A 20,304-nucleotide genomic window follows, 5' to 3' on the forward strand; every position below is an offset into this window, starting at 1 on the left:
TGGGGGCAGGGCTCAGAGTACCCTCATTAACACATATCCCAGGGTGCTCCTGGGCCAGGGCTGCAGGTCAGGACCACTGACTGACTGTGTCCATATGCATGAGGCAGCCAGGGCCTGGAACTGGGTGACCTGTTACAGGGAGAACAACACTGCAGTGTAACTCAGCCACTGACAGTGGGGGGGGGAGACGAACAGAACACTCTTATTCTAGAAACAGTTACCACGTATGAGAACTCACCGTCTGAAGCCCTGGATGAGACTTCCTCTGAAGGTACTCAGGTCCAGGGCAGGGAAGGAGGGAGCAGACACTGGAGAGGGAGTGAGAAACAGACACATTCTGAGGAGTACACTAAGGATGTTTGGTTTCCCAAAGCCTTTATAGATAGAAGTGACATGTCAAAGTGGTGTGAAAGACCAATAAGACTAAAGATAAATATCCAAGCAACCAGATGGACAAAAAAAGAGAGGTGTGTGACAGATTAAGTGAATGAGAGCAAGCGGGTAGAGCGAACGAGCATCCATTATTAAACACCCCTCCACCTCATCCCCTCCCATCGCTCTTCACCTCCACCAGTTTAGGCGCGTTGCTCCCTCGATCTCCCGCTCCTCCAAACATATTCACACACACTAATCACTTAAAAGCCCTGATGAGCTAGGAGTGTACGCGGAGCAGAGAGAGAGCGAAAGAGAGAGAAGAGAGGGCGAGAGACCGCTCTCTGATGGGGCAATTAGGCTCCAGGCAAAACAGAGGCCAGATGCTGATGACGAGAGTCAACTCCCCGGTGCATCCTCCAGAACCCAACCCTGGGCCCAGAGAGTTACGCTCGCTAGATAGTGCCTCTTGGACGTCTCTGAACTATGAGTGACTAGGAATGGGTCCATCATGAATGTATGTTGGTGTACATAAGTGAACAAAGAAGGTGCATTAGACATGATTACGGGCATAACGACCTGTAATAGATGTATGTTGGTGTACATGATTGAGGATAACAACTAATACAGTAACGATAGTGATGAAAACAAGGGAAGTGCATTAGACATGATTATCGGCATAATGACCTGTAATAGATGTGTGTTTTTACATGATGAATGGACAGAGGAAGCCATTAAGACGGAGTTGAAATACAGGTAGATACTCACTCATAACCAACAGTCCTGCCAGGTTCCCACTACTAGCCTCAGAGCGCATCTCAGAGGACAAGAAACCCTCAGACTCCAAGGAGCAGCCCATTTCCTTCAACAAATACATACCATTCACATGAACACAGAAAAATATATAAAATGCAACCGTACACACACCAAGACAATCAGAAATGAGCAACACACATACACATCTCATCTTGGCTGTCCATTGAAGACAATGAGGAATGCTCCTCTTGTGCATGGGTGGGGTAGCGCTTCAGGCGCTGGTGCCACTTCATGTGGAGGCCACCCACCCTACACACCCACCCTACACACCGTACCTTGAATGCATCCCGGGCAGCGTCTATGTTCGGGAAAGCAGGCAGAACGTAGAAGGACATTGTCTCTACATCAGCTGGTACATCCAATTCCTGCATGCCCTTCAACACCTCCATGATCCCTGGAGGAACATCAACACAGACTAGCATACCCAGCTCTGCTACAGCACAGACTAGCATACCCAGCTCTGCTACAGCACAGACTAGCATACCCAGCTCTGCTACAGCACAGACTAGCATACCCAGCTCTGCTACAGCACAGACTAGCATACCCAGCTCTGCTACAGCACAGTCTAGCATACCCAGCTCTGCTACAGCACAGTCTAGCATACCCAGCTCTGCTACAGCACAGTCTAGCATACCCAGCTCTGCTACAGCACAGTCTAGCATACCCAGCTCTGCTACAGCACAGTCTAGCATACCCAGCTCTGCTACAGCACAGTCTAGCATACCCAGCTCTGCTACAGCACAGTCTAGCATACCCAGCTCTGCTACAGCACAGTCTAGCATACCAAGCTCTGCTACAGCACAGACTAGCATACCCAGCTCTGCTACAGCACAGACTAGCATACCCAGCTCTGCTACAGCACAGACTAGCATACCCAGCTCTGCTACAGCACAGACTAGCATACCCAGCTCTGCTACAGCACAGTACAACACAGCACAACAGTGGACATCAGGGATGGGGTCAATCCCATTTCCAATTCCAGTCAATTCAGGAAGCACACTGAAATTCCAATAACAATTTCCTTTAATGCTTTTGAGTGAGGGACATTTGGAATTGGGTTTACTTTCGGAGTTGACGGGAATTTAAATAGAAATGGACCCCAACCCTGCAGCATCCAGGGGTTGAGGGGCCGGGCTCCAAACCTATAACCACCACCCTGCTCTCCTCGCAAGCCTCTGCCCCAGGTACACCCACCCCGGGAGCAGACACATGCATATGGAACAGGCACCCTGCTGCCTAGGCCTGGACGGACATATGAGGCCAAGAGTGGAATGAACCAGTGTGACTGTGTGCACGCTTTTCTTAGGGTGAGAAATACCTAGCTATGTTTTCATGTACGTTTCCATGCAGACTTCAGCAAATGGGCAGGCTAAGTGTTTCAGTGCTGTATGTGAGCGCACAGACACATCCTGGCTCCCTCAATCTGTGTGTGTGTGTGTTTACACTCCACTCAGGCCCACACAGCTCTCTGTATCTCAGTCCTCTTGGGAGGGTCTCTGTTCACCTGGTAATACCCTCCACCGCCCCAAAACACACCTGAATAAAAGATAAGGACCTGCTTTTATCCACCATTAAAACCTAACTTAGGAGCCCCAGCCGGGGGTGGAGGTGAAGGAGAGAGGGAGAGGGGTAGCATTAACCAGGTAGGCACCTGGCTCACTCAGGCCACTCCATCATGTGTCCTTCATTCACCTCTCTCTCCTTCACAGCTCACTGCCCTCACTGCTTTCAAGAAAGAAAAAAAAAGTAGATCTGATGCTTTCTTCTCAATGGAGCCTGTGAGTGTCCTCTCATCCTTTCTTCATTTTTTCATTTTTTTATGAAAGGAGAAGAGCACCTGTTTTTCTGTTGAATAATCTATGATCCATTTCTGGGCGAGCCAGACTGATAGAAAACATGTCAATGGAGCTGGTAAGTGTCGGTCCCATGTTTTATGAGCTGAAATTTTAAAAAGCCCAGAAATGTTCCATACGCACAAAAAGCTTCTCGCTCTCAAATGTTATGAATACATTTGTTTACATCCCTGTTAGTGAGCATTTCTCCTTTGCCAAGATAATACATCTACCTGACAGGTGTAGCAATTGGCATGTTGACTGCAGGAATGTCCACTTTCTCTACCATAAGCCACCTCTGTCATTTTCAAGAATTTGGCAGTACGTTCAACCGGCCTCACGTATACCCACGCCAGCCCAGGACCTCCACATCCACAGACCACGTATACCCAGCCCCTCCACATCCACAGACCACGTGTAACCAGCCCAGCCCAGGACCTCCACATCCACAGACCACGTGTAACCACGCCAGCCCAGGACCTCCACAGACCACGTATACCCACACCAGCCCAGGACCTCCACATCCACAGACCACGTATACCCACACCAGCCCAGGACCTCCACATCCACAGACCACGTATAACCACGCCAGCCCATGACCTCCACATCCACAGACCACGTATACCCACACCAGCCCAGGACCTCCACATCCACAGACCACGTATACCCACACCAGCCCAGGACCTCCACAGACCACGTATACCCACGCCAGCCCAGGACCTCCACAGACCACGTATACCCACACCAGCCCAGGACCTCCACATCCACAGACCACGTGTAACCATGCCAGCCCAGGACCTCCACATCCACAGACCACGTGTACCCACGCCAGCCCAGGACCTCCACATCCACAGACCACGTGTAACCATGCCAGCCCAGGACCTCCACATCCACAGACCACGTGTAACCAGCCCAGCCCAGGACCTCCACATCCACAGACCACGTGTAACCAGCCCAGCCCAGGACCTCCACATCCACAGACCACGTGTAACCAGCCCAGCCCAGGACCTCCACATCCACAGACCACGTGTAACCAGCCCAGCCCAGGACCTCCACATCCACAGACCACGTGTAACCACGCCAGCCCAGGACCTCCACATCCACAGACCACGTGTAACCACGCCAGCCCAGGACCTCCACATCCACAGACCACGTGTAACCAGCCCAGCCCAGGACCTCCACATCCACAGACCACGTGTAACCAGCCCAGCCCAGGACCTCCACATCCACAGACCACGTGTAACCACGCCAGCCCAGGACCTCCACATCCACAGACCACGTGTAACCAGCCCAGCCCAGGACCTCCACATCCACAGACCACGTGTAACCAGCCCAGCCCAGGACCTCCACATCCACAGACCACGTGTAACCAGCCCAGCCCAGGACCTCCACATCCACAGACCACGTGTAACCACACCAGCCCAGGACCTCCACATCCACAGACCACGTGTAACCACACCAGCCCAGGACCTCCACATCCACAGACCACGTATACCCACACCAGCCCAGGACCTCCACATCCACAGACCACGTGTAACCACACCAGCCCAGGACCTCCACATCCACAGACCACGTGTAACCATGCCAGCCCAGGACCTCCACATCCGGCTTCTTCACCTGCAGGATCATCTGAGACCAGCCCCCCAGACAGCTGATGAAACTGAGGAGTATCTCTGTCTGTAATAAAGCCCTTTGGTGGGGAAAAACTCATTCTGATTGGCTGGGCCTGTCTCCCCAGTAGGTGGGCCAGTCATGTAAAATCCATAGGTTAGGGCCCTATTAAAATGATTTAAATGGACTGATTTCCTTATATGAACTAACTCAGTCAAATTGTTGAAATTGTTGCATTGCTATTTATATATTCAGTATATACTGTATATGACCTGGTTCTCACGTGAGATTCTAGAATCAGCACTTTTTCACTAATGCAAGTGTGCGAGGGAGTGAGTTGCTTTTAAAAGCAGCAGGGTGGGCGCTGGTTCAGTGGTTACTTGGTGAACGCTAAATATCGGGGTTTCAAACAGGCTTCATATACATGGTTCATAAACTCACTGCATAAAGTAGAACAAATGATCCTTTTGATATTTAGGTAAAAGGTGTTAAGACAGGTTAGCTAACTTTTCTTTTTAGCTTTTTCCAAGTGCACTTCATCTTACAATTGAAGCAGGTGTATCTAGCCCTCTAATATTGCACAGGTGAGGCATGAGGCTGGCTGGAGCACAGCAGAGGAACTTAACAGTGACTGACAAGACTGACTCATTGGGACTGAAGGCTTAATCCTCACCTTAGACATCCTGGTACATGCGCAGGTCAGACTATAACTACATGTCCACTGAGGCAGAGGAGACTAGATGAGAAGCCCTCTGAGTCAAGAGATTGACAAATAGAAAGGGAAAATGAAAGAAGAGAATAGCAAGGAGAGGACCAGAATTAACTGGTTGCCATTTCTTACACTCCTCCTCTGTCCTTGAAATGAGTACCTGTACCTTCTGCCTCGCTCTACCCCTCCCTCCCTCCGCCCGTCGCTCTCGGTTTTTGTCTCTAGGAGTACAGGTGGCTGTGACGATGTCAGATGGAATCACTTCTTGTTCCATTAATTACCACACTAGCACTCACAGGGTGGACTGAGGGATGGCAGGAGAGGAAGTGGTGAGAGCTGGGTTAGAGGGAAAGGGGGCATTTGTTGAAGAGGTCGAGGAGAGTTGGTTGGGGGGGGGTAGACTGGATGCCTGGTGGCAGACAGGGGGGCTTTAATCTGCACCTCACAAAACATAAAAGCCTCTTCGTAAAGCAGAGGCGGCTCGCCGCACCACTTTCTCGCTCTCTCTCTCACCGTTGTCACAAGTGATAAGCGAGCTCTCCCCGTTCGGGAGTGACAAGCCGGCCGTGGCTCACGGCTGGTGGGAACAAAAGCAGAGCATATGCTTCCTCAAACTCGCCTGCCCAAATCCACACCTCATCAAAATGCTAAGTTTTTTTGCCCCCGTTCCTGCCCGCCAGTGACACCTGTGGACAGAAAGTGACATGGCGCTTAATATTTCATGCCGGTGCACAGTGGTGCGGGTAATCCAAAGTGAATTCCCTCAGAGCGCTCGCATTTACATGAAATCAAGTCACTCCGCATCAGTCACATCACCTCCACCACGCTGACCCCGAACGCTTTTTACACACACACACGAATGGACACAAACACGCCCCTCCTGCAGCCAAACAGCGGCTGCATCATTCATGAGGGTTAACGCTAACAACACAGGGACAACCAGAGTATAAAAGAAAGAGAAGTTTCTTTGTTTCCGCTAAGCGGTCTGACAACTAAATGGATGTCCGATATGTTCAAACCAGGGTGGAGTCTGCTAGCACGATACTCTGAACCTCCTGAAGCAGCCATTCTCACCTATAACTAAGACTCCAAAAACAAAAAGACTATCGCTTCTCAAAGGCAGAACATTTTGTGACATGACAATGTCCAAATACGGTCATTATGACACGAGTTTGAACTCGCCTTGGACCATTTCAGTCTAGCCATTTATCTTTTTGAAATAAAGTAGCAACACAATTAATCGTTTTCTATATCAGAATATGAAAACAGGAAGGATGAACTGCTCCTAAACCCCCTTCTCCCATGAGGCCCTGTAGTTTCTCCAGGGCTGAAACTGGACTATAGGAAACTAGAGGCTTCCACAGCCACTGTAGCAGAATGACCTGTGACCCCTACGCCCACAGGAGTAGGTAGGGGGTGGGGGATTAAACCTCTCAGGCTACCGTCCCCCAATCCGCACCAAAAAGGGGGACCCCATCCTTTCCCCCTCAGGGCAGGGTAGAGGTCAAATCAGCCTGCTCCTCATATGAGAGAGAAGAGCATCGCTTAGATAAACCTGCCATTATGCTAATTCACTGAGGGACGTTGAAAAGGAGTGAGGTAGCACAAAAGCTGGAGAACAGCAGAGCAACAAAAGGGAAGAAAGGAAAGTACAGTTTGACAGTCAGACAACCAAAACAACTTCCAGTCCTGGGCCTGTTTTAGTCTAGGAGAATAAGAACGTACAGTAGTTATCCTGCGACCTTCCTTGACCTTTACTAAGATCTATTCCGAGAGGTCCCCTGAGAGAAACGGGGGGGGGGGGGGGGGGGGGTGTCATCATCTGTTCCGTTCTGCCTGGAGTGCCCTCTCTCCATCTCAGGCTCAGATCCGACCTCTTTCCCCCCACTTGCCCCCAAACTAGTGAAATCGTTCCAGGGTGGACCACTCTGGCCCATAAATATTTGACAGGCCCTGCTACTTTAAAAGCCCCTTACAAAGGAGTGGTCTGGAGAAGTCATAACCTGGCCAAGGCCTGAGTATGCTGTGGGCTCCGAGAGTCTCTCTATCCAGAGAGTACTACATAAAGCCTATATCTCTAGAGTAGACAGACACACAGCAGCATTGGCCCTCAGGGCATCACATTAGGCTCTCACATACACATATGCCTTTCTACCATAGTGACTTAAAACCAATACCTTAACTATCTTCAATCCCTTCTAAAAATGCACACATTTTATAACTATTTCAAGCATCAGAGCATCTAGTTCCAGGAGTGCCTCTCTCATAAAATATATTTATGGTATTGGAGCGAGAGAGAAGTCTGTGGGTGTACGTCATGTGAGTGACCTCTCAGACAGTGACATCAGACAGGTCCCATCATGCCCTGTGGTGGGTTAGGGATCAGACCCGGCGCCCACCAGGGAGTGGCATGGAGGCGTCACCGTCCACAAAGCTGTGACGGACAGCTTCCTCACTCATTCTGAACCCTGTCACTCTCTGTGTTAGCCCAGTGAAGAGGGGAGAGTGACCCAGGGACACCCTGGCAAGTGAAGCGAACATGGGTGGTCAACTTGGAACGTCAATCTACTACAATGGCTAGCCCAGAGGGTGGTACTGGTTCATATCTGAATCTCCAACCACAAAGCATGAATGGGCTAAACAAATGGAGATGGAGGGTTCTATCGAGAGAACACTAGAGCTGAAATTACCCATTCAATCCCTATTTATCAGTATTTTATATCAAATGGTTTCGTGTTTGTAGGTTTTAATCACATTTCCATACCTGTTGTGTTCTGGTCCTTGGCATGTTGTGTGAGGAGGGGCCAGAAGTAGTGAGGTCTGATGGGTTGCCCCTGTTCTTTCATCATCTTCATCACCTCCACTGCAGTAGCTGGAGAAAAGAAGGAATATTAGAGAGATGAAGAACTCCCTGGGCTGTGTTGCCTCCTACTCCTTCCTGTGCATTTCTCAGAAGGATGTAGCGTACCAGTCTTCTTGGCCTCCAGGCAGCAGTAGAGGGTGAACTGCAGGGGAGTAGCGTGGTAGCTGGAGTCCTGCAGCTCCTTGCAGTAGCGCGCCACCTTATCCACTGGCTAAAAACACAGACAGATGGACATTTCATTTGTAGAATCTGGTGTAGTAGATAAGGGTTGGAACTAAAGTGTGCAGAAGGGTAGCTCTCCAGGAGGCGAGTTTGGGCAATCCTGGTCTACAACAATTGTTTCCCCTAGGATTTTTTTCAACAGGCAAAGTTAGCGGGGAGGGGCGTGGTGGCGGCCGTGGCCAATGGTGCGGTTTTAGAGGCCCCCCTCTTGATTGCAGAGGCAATTTTGTTGTTAAAGCTAATTTCCTGCAATTCCACGCATGTAGCCATGGGGCAGAGACAAAAATTGCAGTTTCAAAGCTAATTTCCTACAATTCTACACATTTGGCCATGGCTTACGTCTTGTTGTTATGCTATCTGAGTAACTCAAGCATTATAACAAAGATTCTCCGACTGTCTAGTTTTCATTTAGGTAATTGTTCTCAAAGTATATAGCTCCATTATCTTTTGCACATATATGGTTGAAATTGTTTAAGTTTACACTAAAAACTTTTTGTTGTATTTTCTGCCGTGGAAACACTAAAGCCTTACCTTGTCCATGTTGACACAGTGACGCAGGAAGAAGTTGCCCAGGGTGGGGGAGTCTCCACCCTGCGTCTCTTGCTGCAGGGTGGGGAAGGTCTTGAGCACGGTGAAGGCTGTGTCTTCCTGGCCCTGGGTGATCAGGCTCAGACACAAGTTCATAGCATCTACAGGGGGGAGAGGACAAGAAAGATTGGGTTGACTCATCCAATTGACATTCAATATCATAATATTTGTTATCTCAACAAGGCATAACCAGAATGTTCAGGGGTAGTTTCAGTCCCTGCACCGTCTAGTACAGGACTCAACAATAAAGTGTTCAACCTTCACTTGCATTGCAACTTCCTGAAAAAAATATGTTTTTTTTTTTAAATAAAAAATATCACTGTAAAAAGTGTTAGTCCTCCAGAGCTGATCATACCTGGAACATATCCTCTCTCGTGTCTCATACGCTCCACTATCTCTGGTACGTGCTGCTGATGGCCTGCCTTGGACAGGCTGAATACCACCTGCATCAGGTCTCTGTCCATCAGACTGGTGTCTGTGTTCTCCACAGCCTCCAGAGTCTGGGGATGGGACACACGGGAGGGTCAGTTCACACTCACACACTAGGGTTTCTGTTGACCGACAACATTTTAATTTACCGGACCCATGGTTCTCAGAATGACAAATCCCAGTTAGAATATGGTAATTAACAGAACATGCAAGTCGAGGATGAAAACGATGTGCGGTCCTTCTTATTGAATTCTTATGTGCACTTTAGACATGTTAGACTGTCCACATGGACTTTTCCTCAGTCAACAAGATGAGTAATGAACAGCAACATCACTAGCCTGTCAATCTACTATAGTAGAAAAGTTTAAAGGTAATTATTCTATTGGTCAGCTTGTCAAGAAAGAAATAGCCTGGGAAAAATCATTTTGAATGGTCATCCAACTCGGGATTCCAACTCGAGAACGCAGGCCTCTTTCTATAGCTCGGACTTTCCGACAATGATCACTGACGTCATGATTTGACCTAATATTTTTCAGAATTGCCAGTTGTCCAGAAAGCCTCATTCTAAAATGGATTAAATCGTTTCTCCCCCCCAAATCAATCTACACACATAATGACAATGCAAAAACTGAAATATCACATTTACATAAGAATTTAGACCCTTTACTCAGTACTTTGTTGAAGCACCTTTGGCAGCGACTACAGCCTCAAGTCGTCTTGGGTATGACGCTACAAGCTTGGCACATCTGTATTTGGGGAGGTTCTCACATTCTTCTCTGCAGATCCTCTCAAGCTGTCAGGTTGGATAGTATCGCAGCAGTGTCGCTGCACAGCTATTTTCAGGTCTTTCCAGATGTGTTCGATTGGGTTCAAGTCCAGGCTCTAGCTGGCCCACTCAAGGACATTCAGAGACTTGTCCCCAAGCCACTCCGTTGTCTTTGCTGTGTGCTTAGGGTCATTGTCCTGTTGGAAGGTGAACCTTCACCCCAATCTGAGGTCTGGAGCAGGTTCTCATCAAGGGTCTCTGTACTTTGCTCTGTTCATCTTTTCCTCAATGCTGACTAGTCTCAGAGTCCCTACAGCTTAAAAATATACCCACAGCATGATGCTGCCACCACACTTCACCGTAGGGATGGTGCCAGGTTTCTTCCAGACGTGAAGAATGATATTCAGGCCAAGTAGTTCAAGTTTGGTTTCATCAGACGAGAGAATCTTGTTTCTCGTGGTCTGAGAGACTTTGGGTGCCTTTTGGAAACCTCTAAGCAGGCTGTGCCTTTTTACTGAGGAGTGGCTTCCGTCTGGGAACTCTAACATAAAGGCCGGATTGGTGGAATGCTGCAGAGATGGTTGTCCTTCTGGAAGGTTCTCCCTTCTCCACAGAGGGACTCTGGAGCGCTGTCAGAGTGACCATCGGGTTCTTAGTCACCTCCCTGACTGGGCCCTTCTCCCCAGATTGCTCAGTTTGGCCGGGTGACAGCTCTAGGAAGAGTCTTGATGGTTCCCAACTTCTTCCATTTAAGAATGATGGAGGACACTGTTCTTGGGGACCTTCAATGCTGCAGAATGTTTTTGGTACCCTTCCCCAGATATGTAATTATGTAAATATGGTATTTGTTATTTATTTTTAATACATTTTCACAAAAAAAGACCAGCAACGGGTTTTGCCTTGTCATAATGGGGATTGATAAGATTTATATCAATTTTAGAATAAGGCTGCAACGTCACAAAATGTGGACACGAGTCAAGGGGTCTGAATACTTTCCTAATGCACTGTACATAATGAAAATACTCCACACACGCGCCAATTTAATTCCACTAAATTATGCAAATTAACCTATAGACCGATAAGCATGATCAGCCAAATCTATTTCCATCAATGAATAGGCTAAGAAGCATTATTTCACAAAATGATGTTTTCTTCTCCCGGATAATTGTCAGGCTACAATTTTCTTTATCAACATTTTTTTTAACTGGCTAATGGAAACCCCGACATGCACACTACATGGTGTCACTTACCTACTAGATCTTATCCACTCACACAAAGCCAATGGTCCACTCACCTGTTTGATCTTGTCCATATCCCCTCTCTCTGCATAGGCGTTGAGCAGTGCCACATATGTGTCAGGGCCCGGCTCGATGCCTGCCCCCTTCATGACTTGCAGGATGCTCTCTGAACTCTCCATGTCACTGTATGGGCACGAGAGACACACAAGTCAACACAATAAGACTGATGGGTTCAGATTTGTAAACGTGACAATTTTGTTAATCACTAGTTATACTAGAGACATGAGGGGTGGCATAGTCTAGAGCAGTGGTGCTCAACAGGTTTTGCCTGGGGACCCAAATTTGACAATGACAATTGAGCCGCGACCCAATATTACATTTTGTAATGTATTGCAGCTGCATTCTTCACTTGCAAAATAGACCGTCTCAATGGCCTACTATTATGGTATTAAAGAAAGTCATTACACAGCCATGTTAACTGAGAAAACATACATTCAAGAGAATAAGACATTTTAATTAGGAGAACCATTCAGGAGTGGGGTGTAATACATTATCAGACTCAGAACACGACATTAAAACCAGTCCAATAATGTTAATGAAGAGTAACACATACCAGTCCAATAATGTTAATGAAGAGTATCACATACCAGTCCAATAATGTTAATGAAGAGTAACACATACCAGTCCAATAATGTTAATGAACAGTATCACATACCAGTCCAATAATGTTAATGAAGAGTAACACATACCAGTCCAATAATGTTAATGAACAGTATCACATACCAGTCCAATAATGTTAATGAAGAGTAACACATACCAGTCCAATAATGTTAATGAACAGTATCACATACCAGTCCAATAATGTTAATGAACAGTATCACATACCAGTCCAATAATGTTAATGAACAGTATCACATACCAGTCCAATAATGTTAGTGAAGAGTAACACATACCAGTCCAATAATGTTAATGAACAGTATCACATACCAGTCCAATAATGTTAATGAAGAGTAACACATACCAGTCCAATAATGTTAATGAAGAGTAACACATACCAGTCCAATAATGTTAATGAAGAGTATCACATACCAGTCCAATAATGTTAATGAACAGTATCACATACCAGTCCAATAATGTTAATGAAGAGTATCACATACCAGTCCAATAATGTTAATGAAGAGTATCACATACCAGTCCAATAATGTTAATGAAGAGTATCACATACCAGTCCAATAATGTTAATGAAGAGTATCACATACCAGTCCAATAATGTTAATGAAGAGTAACACATACCAGTCCAATAATGTTAATGAAGAGTATCACATACCAGTCCAATAATGTTAATGAACAGTATCACATACCAGTCCAATAATGTTAATGAACAGTATCACATACCAGTCCAATAATGTTAATGAACAGTATCACATACCAGTCCAATAATGTTAATGAAGAGTAACACATACCAGTCCAATAATGTTAATGAAGAGTAACACATACCAGTCCAATAATGTTAATGAACAGTATCACATACCAGTCCAATAATGTTAATGAAGAGTAACACATACCAGTCCAATAATGTTAGTGAAGAGTATCACATACCAGTCCAATAATGTTAATGAAGAGTAACACATACCAGTCCAATAATGTTAATGAAGAGTAACACATACCAGTCCAATAATGTTAATGAACAGTATCACATACCAGTCCAATAATGTTAATGAACAGTATCACATACCAGTCCAATAATGTTAATGAAGAGTAACACATACCAGTCCAATAATGTTAATGAAGAGTAACACATACCAGTCCAATAATGTTAATGAAGAGTAACACATACCAGTCCAATAATGTTAATGAAGAGTAACACATACCAGTCCAATAATGTTAATGAACAGTATCACATACCAGTCCAATAATGTTAATGAACAGTATCACATACCAGTCCAATAATGTTAATGAACAGTATCACATACCAGTTCAATAATGTTAATGAACAGTATCACACACCAGTCCAATAATGTTAATGAACAGTATCACATACCAGTCCAATAATGTTAATGAACAGTATCACATACCAGTCCAATAATGTTAATGAACAGTATCACATACCAGTCCAATAATGTTAATGAAGAGTAACACATACCAGTCCAATAATGTTAATGAACAGTATCACATACCAGTCCAATAATGTTAATGAACAGTATCACATACCAGTCCAATAATGTTAATGAACAGTATCACATACCAGTCCAATAATGTTAATGAACAGTATCACATACCAGTCCAATAATGTTAATGAACAGTATCACATACCAGTCCAATAATGTTAATGAACAGTATCACATACCAGTCCAATAATGTTAATGAACAGTATCACATACCAGTCCAATAATGTTAATGAACAGTATCACATACCAGTCCAATAATGTTAATGAACAGTATCACATACCAGTCCAATAATGTTAATGAACAGTATCACATACCAGTTCAATAATGTTAATGAACAGTATCACATACCAGTCCAATAATGTTAATGAACAGTATCACATACCAGTTCAATAATGTTAATGAACAGTATCACATACCAGTTCAATAATGTTAATGAACAGTATCACATACCAGTCCAATAATGTTAATGAACAGTATCACATACCAGTCCAATAATGTTAATGAAGAGTATCACATACCAGTCCAATAATGTTAATGAAGAGTATCACATACCAGTCCAATAATGTTAATGAACAGTATCACATACCAGTTCAAATAGAAAAAACAACAATCATTAGGAATTCTTAATCATCAATTACCATGTGAATAGTTTCACAACCTTAAAGTTTTTTTTTTTTTTTTAAAGGTGTAAGTTTAACCAGTTCAATAACATGTAATATGAATGTCAGAATTAGTTAATAATAATTACCCTAGTGAACAATAACTCATGAACCTGTTTATTTATTGTGTGTGTGTGTGTGTGGCCTATCAGTGGGAAAGCTGGGGGTGTTTCTTCAGTTTGAGGTGATGGTTGACAGGGCAGCTCGGAGGTCATGCTGGCTGTCCAGTTTATTTCTGCTTTTAGAAAGTGAACACACTTTCAAACAGATAGGTAGTGCTGAACTGTAGCATGAATCTGATTGCATGGCAGACGAGAGCAGGATACTCTCCCACTAAGCCTCACCAGAACTGTGGCAGTGTCATTTCCGGGATGCGCATGCTCAGTCCGCGATCAAATGACAGCTCCACCAGCAGATTCCCATCTCTACTTGAAAGGGGTCCCCGTATCCAGACGTCGTCTCATGTTCTCCTTCGGGAAGTAGTCACACAATTTTCCCTGCAGCCTGACAAGATGCTGTTCAACGCCCCCAAACGGTAAGCATCACCTTGAAGGCATCCACTTTGTCTCTCTGTTCAAATCGATTGTGCCCCCTACCTTGCATTGACACATTGAGCGAATTCAAATGATCAAAAATATCTGCCAGGTGGGCAACCTATGTGAGCCATTCCTCACAATCAAAATGTTCGGGCAGAGATGACATTTTCCAAAATAAACGCATAAAAATAAATGCATTTTCCAAAATAAGCTCATAAAAGCGACCCGGCACTTTACTCCTGGAAAGCCAGCAGACCTCTGCATGGCGCCCACTCCCCACAGAAGGCCTGGAAACACCTGTTCTTTTTGATATAGTTGACACACATCTTGGATAGTGTCGTGGAGGTCAGGCACCACGTCCTTCGCTGCCAATGCCTCCCTGTGTAGGAAGCAGTGGTTGCACTCTGTGCTTCCTCCAGGATCTGCTTCACTACTTCTAAGTGCTATCCCATCATGGCAGCTGCCCTATCAGTGGTCACACCGACGCACCCATCCCAGACCAGTCCCTCGGGGCCCAGGTGCATATCAATTGTGTTAAAAGACAGCCTTTGCAGTGGTATGCAAATCAGCACTAAAAAGGAACTGCTCCTCAAAAGTTATTATCCCACACGTGTCTGACATAGACCATTAGAATTGCATGGTTAGCTACATCTGTGGATTCATCAAGCTGCAGTGTGTAATGGCCATTTTCACTGAAGCGCTCTGATGTCCTCAGACACGTCCTGGATTCTCCTCCTCATGGTGTCATTGGATAGGGGTATAATTTTAAGTTTGTTGGCGGCTGACTCTTCCAAGATTTCAGTGAACAAATCAATCGCAGCAGGGAGTATGAGATCCTCTGCATTGCTATATTTATTTATTTTTTAAGTCAGTGGTCTTATCTTTGTGACTTAGATGCTTGGTGTCCAGATGCCTTTTCATTTGAGAGTTTCATTAGCTGACAGTCTGTCTTCTAAAACCATAATTGATGAAGTCGGGGTCGTATTTTCTCTTCTTGACAGGGACCGGGTTATCTGCCTTGTTGTTGACATTGGAAGCAGAAGTAGATGAAGAGGGAGCCGAATGTTTTAAAAACTTGCCCATGATTTTACTCTGACAGCTAGCCTACATGAGTTAAATGACAGCTAACTATCCACATGTGGGGGGGGGCTAGTCATTTCAACACTGCTGACGCACTATACGTGTAAAGTCAGCAACAATAAGAGGTGCAGCGGTGTGTCACGGTAACGTTGTGAAAGTCAGCAACAATATGCGGCGAGGCCGTATCCTTTCAATATAAAAGTTTCAGTGCGGGGGTTACCTTTCTAAATATGAATTACATTTTTATATTCTTGCAAAAGTCCCATGACCCCTTAAAATCATCCTACGACCCCCATGGGGAGGGGTTGCGACCCACCAGTTGGGAATCCCTGGTCTAGGGTCTACACCAGAAGTTAATGGTTATCTGTAGTAGGAAGATGATCACATGTTGGCAGGCACTGATAAGGGTGGAGAGATGTGGATTAGTGAGGAAGGGGGTTCGAGGTAAGGTCACATGAAGGGAGAAGGAACAGTTTATTGCCCGTATCACTTAACTTCCTGCCTAGCAATAAAGATGTAATGTTTAGAGGAGAGACTACCCAAATTGGGGTATATACATACTATCACTGGTGAAACCATGTCTTTGTCTTATGCAGCTGTATTGACCCAATGGGTGAATAAACTTGGTTGGAGCTTTCATACTGTCTGTCAACTTCTTACTCTGATATTTACAACCTAACAAGACCAAAACACATTAAGAATTAGGCGGTAGGGCCACATTTATACTTATCATTGACATGCATTATAAATACAGAACCTAGAACACAAGCAAGGATTCAAATGTGACACTCACCCTGCACGTGCATGACCTGTCACTAAGGAGTTGAAAACAGCCTCTGTGATTGGCAGGTCCTTGCTCTTCATGAAACCCAGGATTGTACTGAAAGGGAGTGTGATGAGGACACAATAAACAGTCCTTCACTTCACATTACTCCGATATCAAGTCTCTGTCTTAATAAACTGGTAAAAGTCTGTCTTACCTGGCACCCTCAATGTCCCCATCATGGCAGTAGGCTGCAATCAGTCTCTGAAAGGTCACCTAAACAGGAGGAGAGCTGTCATCTCAAGCTTTCATCTACATCGAAGACCATCTTATCATGACGTAAGTGCTAAGTTACAATATACAAAGAAAGACAGCTAAAAAAGAAAAGCAAGAACAAAGTTCCAGTTCATTTTCCCCCGTAAAAGTCATAAAGAACATCAAGATAATAGATAAGATGCAGTGACTCTACTCACTCTGTTGGGCTGCACGCCGGCTGCCTCCATCTTGGCCAGGAACTCTGTGGGGGAGAACTTGAACTCGTTCTGCAGGTATACCTTGAGCAGTGCGTTGTAATGACTGGCATCGTATGAGGCACCTTGACAGTAAAAAAGGAACATTTACTAATCACCAACATGACCACAAACTAGTCAGCCAATTAATTTTGTCATCTCAATACCCTATTTTTCTTCCTACAGCACTGTAGGAAGACCTCCATCCACCCTCCATTTTCATCGTCTTCTGACCCTCCTACATCCACTGATAATTTTTTCCCCTAGTGCCCTGTCCCAATAATGCCCTCTGGGTTTGGGTTCTATGCCCGCAGCCTTATACCCAGCTCCTGTAGCTTGTCCCAGATTCGGTGGGCCAGCTCAGTGCGTTCCGCCAGGGGCATCTCAGGCAGTAGAGAGCCACAGCTCCGCAGGAGGAGCAGGGCCTGGTTCCCACTAGGGTAGCCTTGAGAAAGAGAGAAAAAAATATAGAAGTACAAGCCATGTGTTAGTTGGAGGGTAAAGCATGTCAAAACGTAGAAGAAAAAAAATCAACAAAATAGGAGTGAGGTGCTAGTCTGAGATTCTCAAAGGAAGGAGGAAAGTGGTCAAGTTGCTTAACCTGTTGAGTGTAAGGGGCAGTATTTTGATGTTTGGATGAAAAACGTACCCAAATGAAACTGCCCATTTCTCAGGCCCAGAATATGCATATAATTGTCCGATTAGGATAGAAAACACTCAAGTTTCCAAAACTGTCAAAATATTGTCTGTGAGTATAACAGAACTGATATTGCAGGCGAAAACCTGAGGAAAATCCAAACAGGAAGTGCTGTTTTTCCCGAAAGCTCTCTGTTCCATTGCCTGCCTTCGCTCCATTTAAAGGGATATCAACCAGATTCCTTTTCCTATTGCTTCCACATGTTGTAAACAGTCTTTAGACATAGTTTCAGGCTTTTATTTTGAAAAATGAGCGAGAAAGATCTCATCGCGTCATTGTATGGCTGGGTGCCAGCAGCGTTTTGCATGCGCGACAGCTTGGAGCAGACATTATCTCTCTCCCTCTTTCCTATTGAAAAAGCTACGGTCTTGTTGAAATATTATCGATTATTTATTGTAAAAACAAGCTGAGGATTGATTATAAAAACCGTTTGGCATGTTTCTACAAACTTTACGGATACTATTTGGAATTTGTCTACCCCGTCGTGACAGCTCGAGCCTGTGGATTTCTGAACATAACGCGCCAACCAAATGGAGGTATTTTGGATATAAAAATAATCTTTATGGAACAAAAGGAACATTTATTGTTTAACTGGGAGTCTCGTGAGTGCAAACATCCGAAGATCATCAAAGGTAAGCGATTCATCTTATTGCTTTTCTGACTTTCATGACCAATCTACTTGGCTGCTAGCTGTTTGTAATGTTTTGTCTGCACTGAGAGATGTCCTTACATAAAACGTTTGGTATGCTTTCACCGAAAAAGTTTTTTTGAAATCTGACAAGCCAGATGGATTAACAACAAGCTAAGCTGTGTTTTGCTATATTGCACTTGTGATTTCATGAAAATTTAATATTTTTTGTAATTTAATTTGGCGTCCTCTGCAATTCAGCGAATATTGACAAAAATGATCCTGCTAACGGGATGGGTGCATCAAGAAGTTAATTATACCTGTGCGGCAGATGTCGTGGAAGATGCGCAGCAGCAAGGTCTTGGTGATGCGTCCCGTCCTCCTCACTGAACTGTCAAGCTTTGCCAGGGCCCAGTCAAACTGCTGGGCCTGCTTAGATCGCACACCCAAACTGGACTCATCAGTGGGTAGCCCCCGCTGCTCTGTAACCATGGCGTAGTCACGTACCCCTGCATAGGGCCACACACACCTAGCAGAGGGAAGACCGGGCAATGGGTTATATATGGTTTATTGCAATAGGCTATAAGGTTTACAGCAAAGATAACGTTTTGGATCTCCCATTAAAGGCCACGGTACCACAAGAATGACCTTGACCTGAGCATCCCTGCTTCCTTGCTTCACCCTATACAGGCCTGTGGGCCTAAGTGTAGTCAACAACTCCTTCAAATCACATAATCGAACCCCTCCCGGGCTTGCTAACGTTATTTCAATGGAGCAGAAGATGGCGTCAAGCCCTCAGATTGTAGCCATCAGTTCTTTGTATATTCATTGTGCAGAATCAGGGTTACTAGTTTAAATACAATTAGTTTAGTCGTCCCATACAACATAGATAGCTAGCAAACGTTAAATGATTTTGTTATAATTAGCTAGGTGAATTGAACGTCATTAGGACTTATGCAAGAAGGCCAAATTTTTATTACATACTAGATTGTTAACTAAACAATACAGGCTAATACCAGTATATAACATACATACACACACATCAATACGTTTGCTCTCATGATAACCGGCCATATTAATGTTTAGGTACATTACTATGACTGTCATTGAAGCTCAATGACAACCGTAGGATGCCAATCCAGCATGGACCGGCTAGCCAGCATTACGCTACCTGTGTACACTGTATGGGCCTGGGACGATTTGTCTTGAACAGACTCCAGAGCCTTTACCACCGATCGCTCCACTGTACAGTCGACTGAGTTGCGGTCCATTTCTGTTCGTCCCTGTTCTTTGAAGAAAGCCCGATGGCGAACATTTCAGAAGTCGTGCAGATCTCAAGAGCGCAGCCATGTTTAACCTAAAGTGCGAGGAATGGAAGGGCATCCGCACCACGTGACGGGTTCAAAGGCTAACGGTCGGGAACAAGAGATCAGTAGAGGGGTTTTTGCTTATTGTCGAGTTATATTATTCCCCCAGTTTTAACCAATCTGAGAAGTGTTATAATTTTACATGATAGACATTTGCAAATGTACATATTATGACCATTACTTGCCTATTTTCTATCTTACATTGCATTTTATAGATTTATTATACGGCAACACCCCCAACGATACAGTTATTCACCTCCGTTTCGTTACATGAGCACAATCACGAAGCGTCTTAGTCTAGTCATGAATGTATACTGAACAAAAATATAAATGCAACATGCAACAATTTAAAGATTTTACCGAGTTACAGTTAATACAAGTTAATCAGTCGATTGAAATTAATCAATTAGGCCCCTATGGATTTCGCATGACTGGGAATACAGATATGCA

General features: G+C 44.9%; 1 protein-coding gene across 1 annotated transcript in view; it reads right to left on the bottom strand.

The window, feature by feature from the left end:
- The window catches only part of lrpprc (leucine-rich pentatricopeptide repeat containing), a 75,351-nt gene extending 55,487 nt beyond the window's left edge, over window positions 1-19,864 (bottom strand). Inside the window, exons 1-14 of the mRNA XM_029685310.2 lie at window positions 19,659-19,864; window positions 18,808-19,016; window positions 17,485-17,607; window positions 17,127-17,248; window positions 16,871-16,929; window positions 16,684-16,770; window positions 11,503-11,629; window positions 9,369-9,513; window positions 8,957-9,114; window positions 8,309-8,414; window positions 8,105-8,212; window positions 1,464-1,582; window positions 1,141-1,234; window positions 239-308 (exon numbers count right to left, since the gene is read on the bottom strand). Coding sequence (XP_029541170.2) covers window positions 239-308; window positions 1,141-1,234; window positions 1,464-1,582; window positions 8,105-8,212; window positions 8,309-8,414; window positions 8,957-9,114; window positions 9,369-9,513; window positions 11,503-11,629; window positions 16,684-16,770; window positions 16,871-16,929; window positions 17,127-17,248; window positions 17,485-17,607; window positions 18,808-19,016; window positions 19,659-19,837 — 1,706 coding nt within the window. The 5' untranslated portion in view covers window positions 19,838-19,864. The remainder of the gene's footprint in view (window positions 1-238; window positions 309-1,140; window positions 1,235-1,463; window positions 1,583-8,104; window positions 8,213-8,308; window positions 8,415-8,956; window positions 9,115-9,368; window positions 9,514-11,502; window positions 11,630-16,683; window positions 16,771-16,870; window positions 16,930-17,126; window positions 17,249-17,484; window positions 17,608-18,807; window positions 19,017-19,658) is intronic.
- Window positions 19,865-20,304: the final 440 nt, after the last annotated feature.

The sequence above is a fragment of the Oncorhynchus nerka genome, linkage group LG16, assembly GCF_034236695.1.
Source record: "Oncorhynchus nerka isolate Pitt River linkage group LG16, Oner_Uvic_2.0, whole genome shotgun sequence".
Classification (NCBI taxonomy): Eukaryota; Metazoa; Chordata; class Actinopteri; order Salmoniformes; family Salmonidae; genus Oncorhynchus; species Oncorhynchus nerka.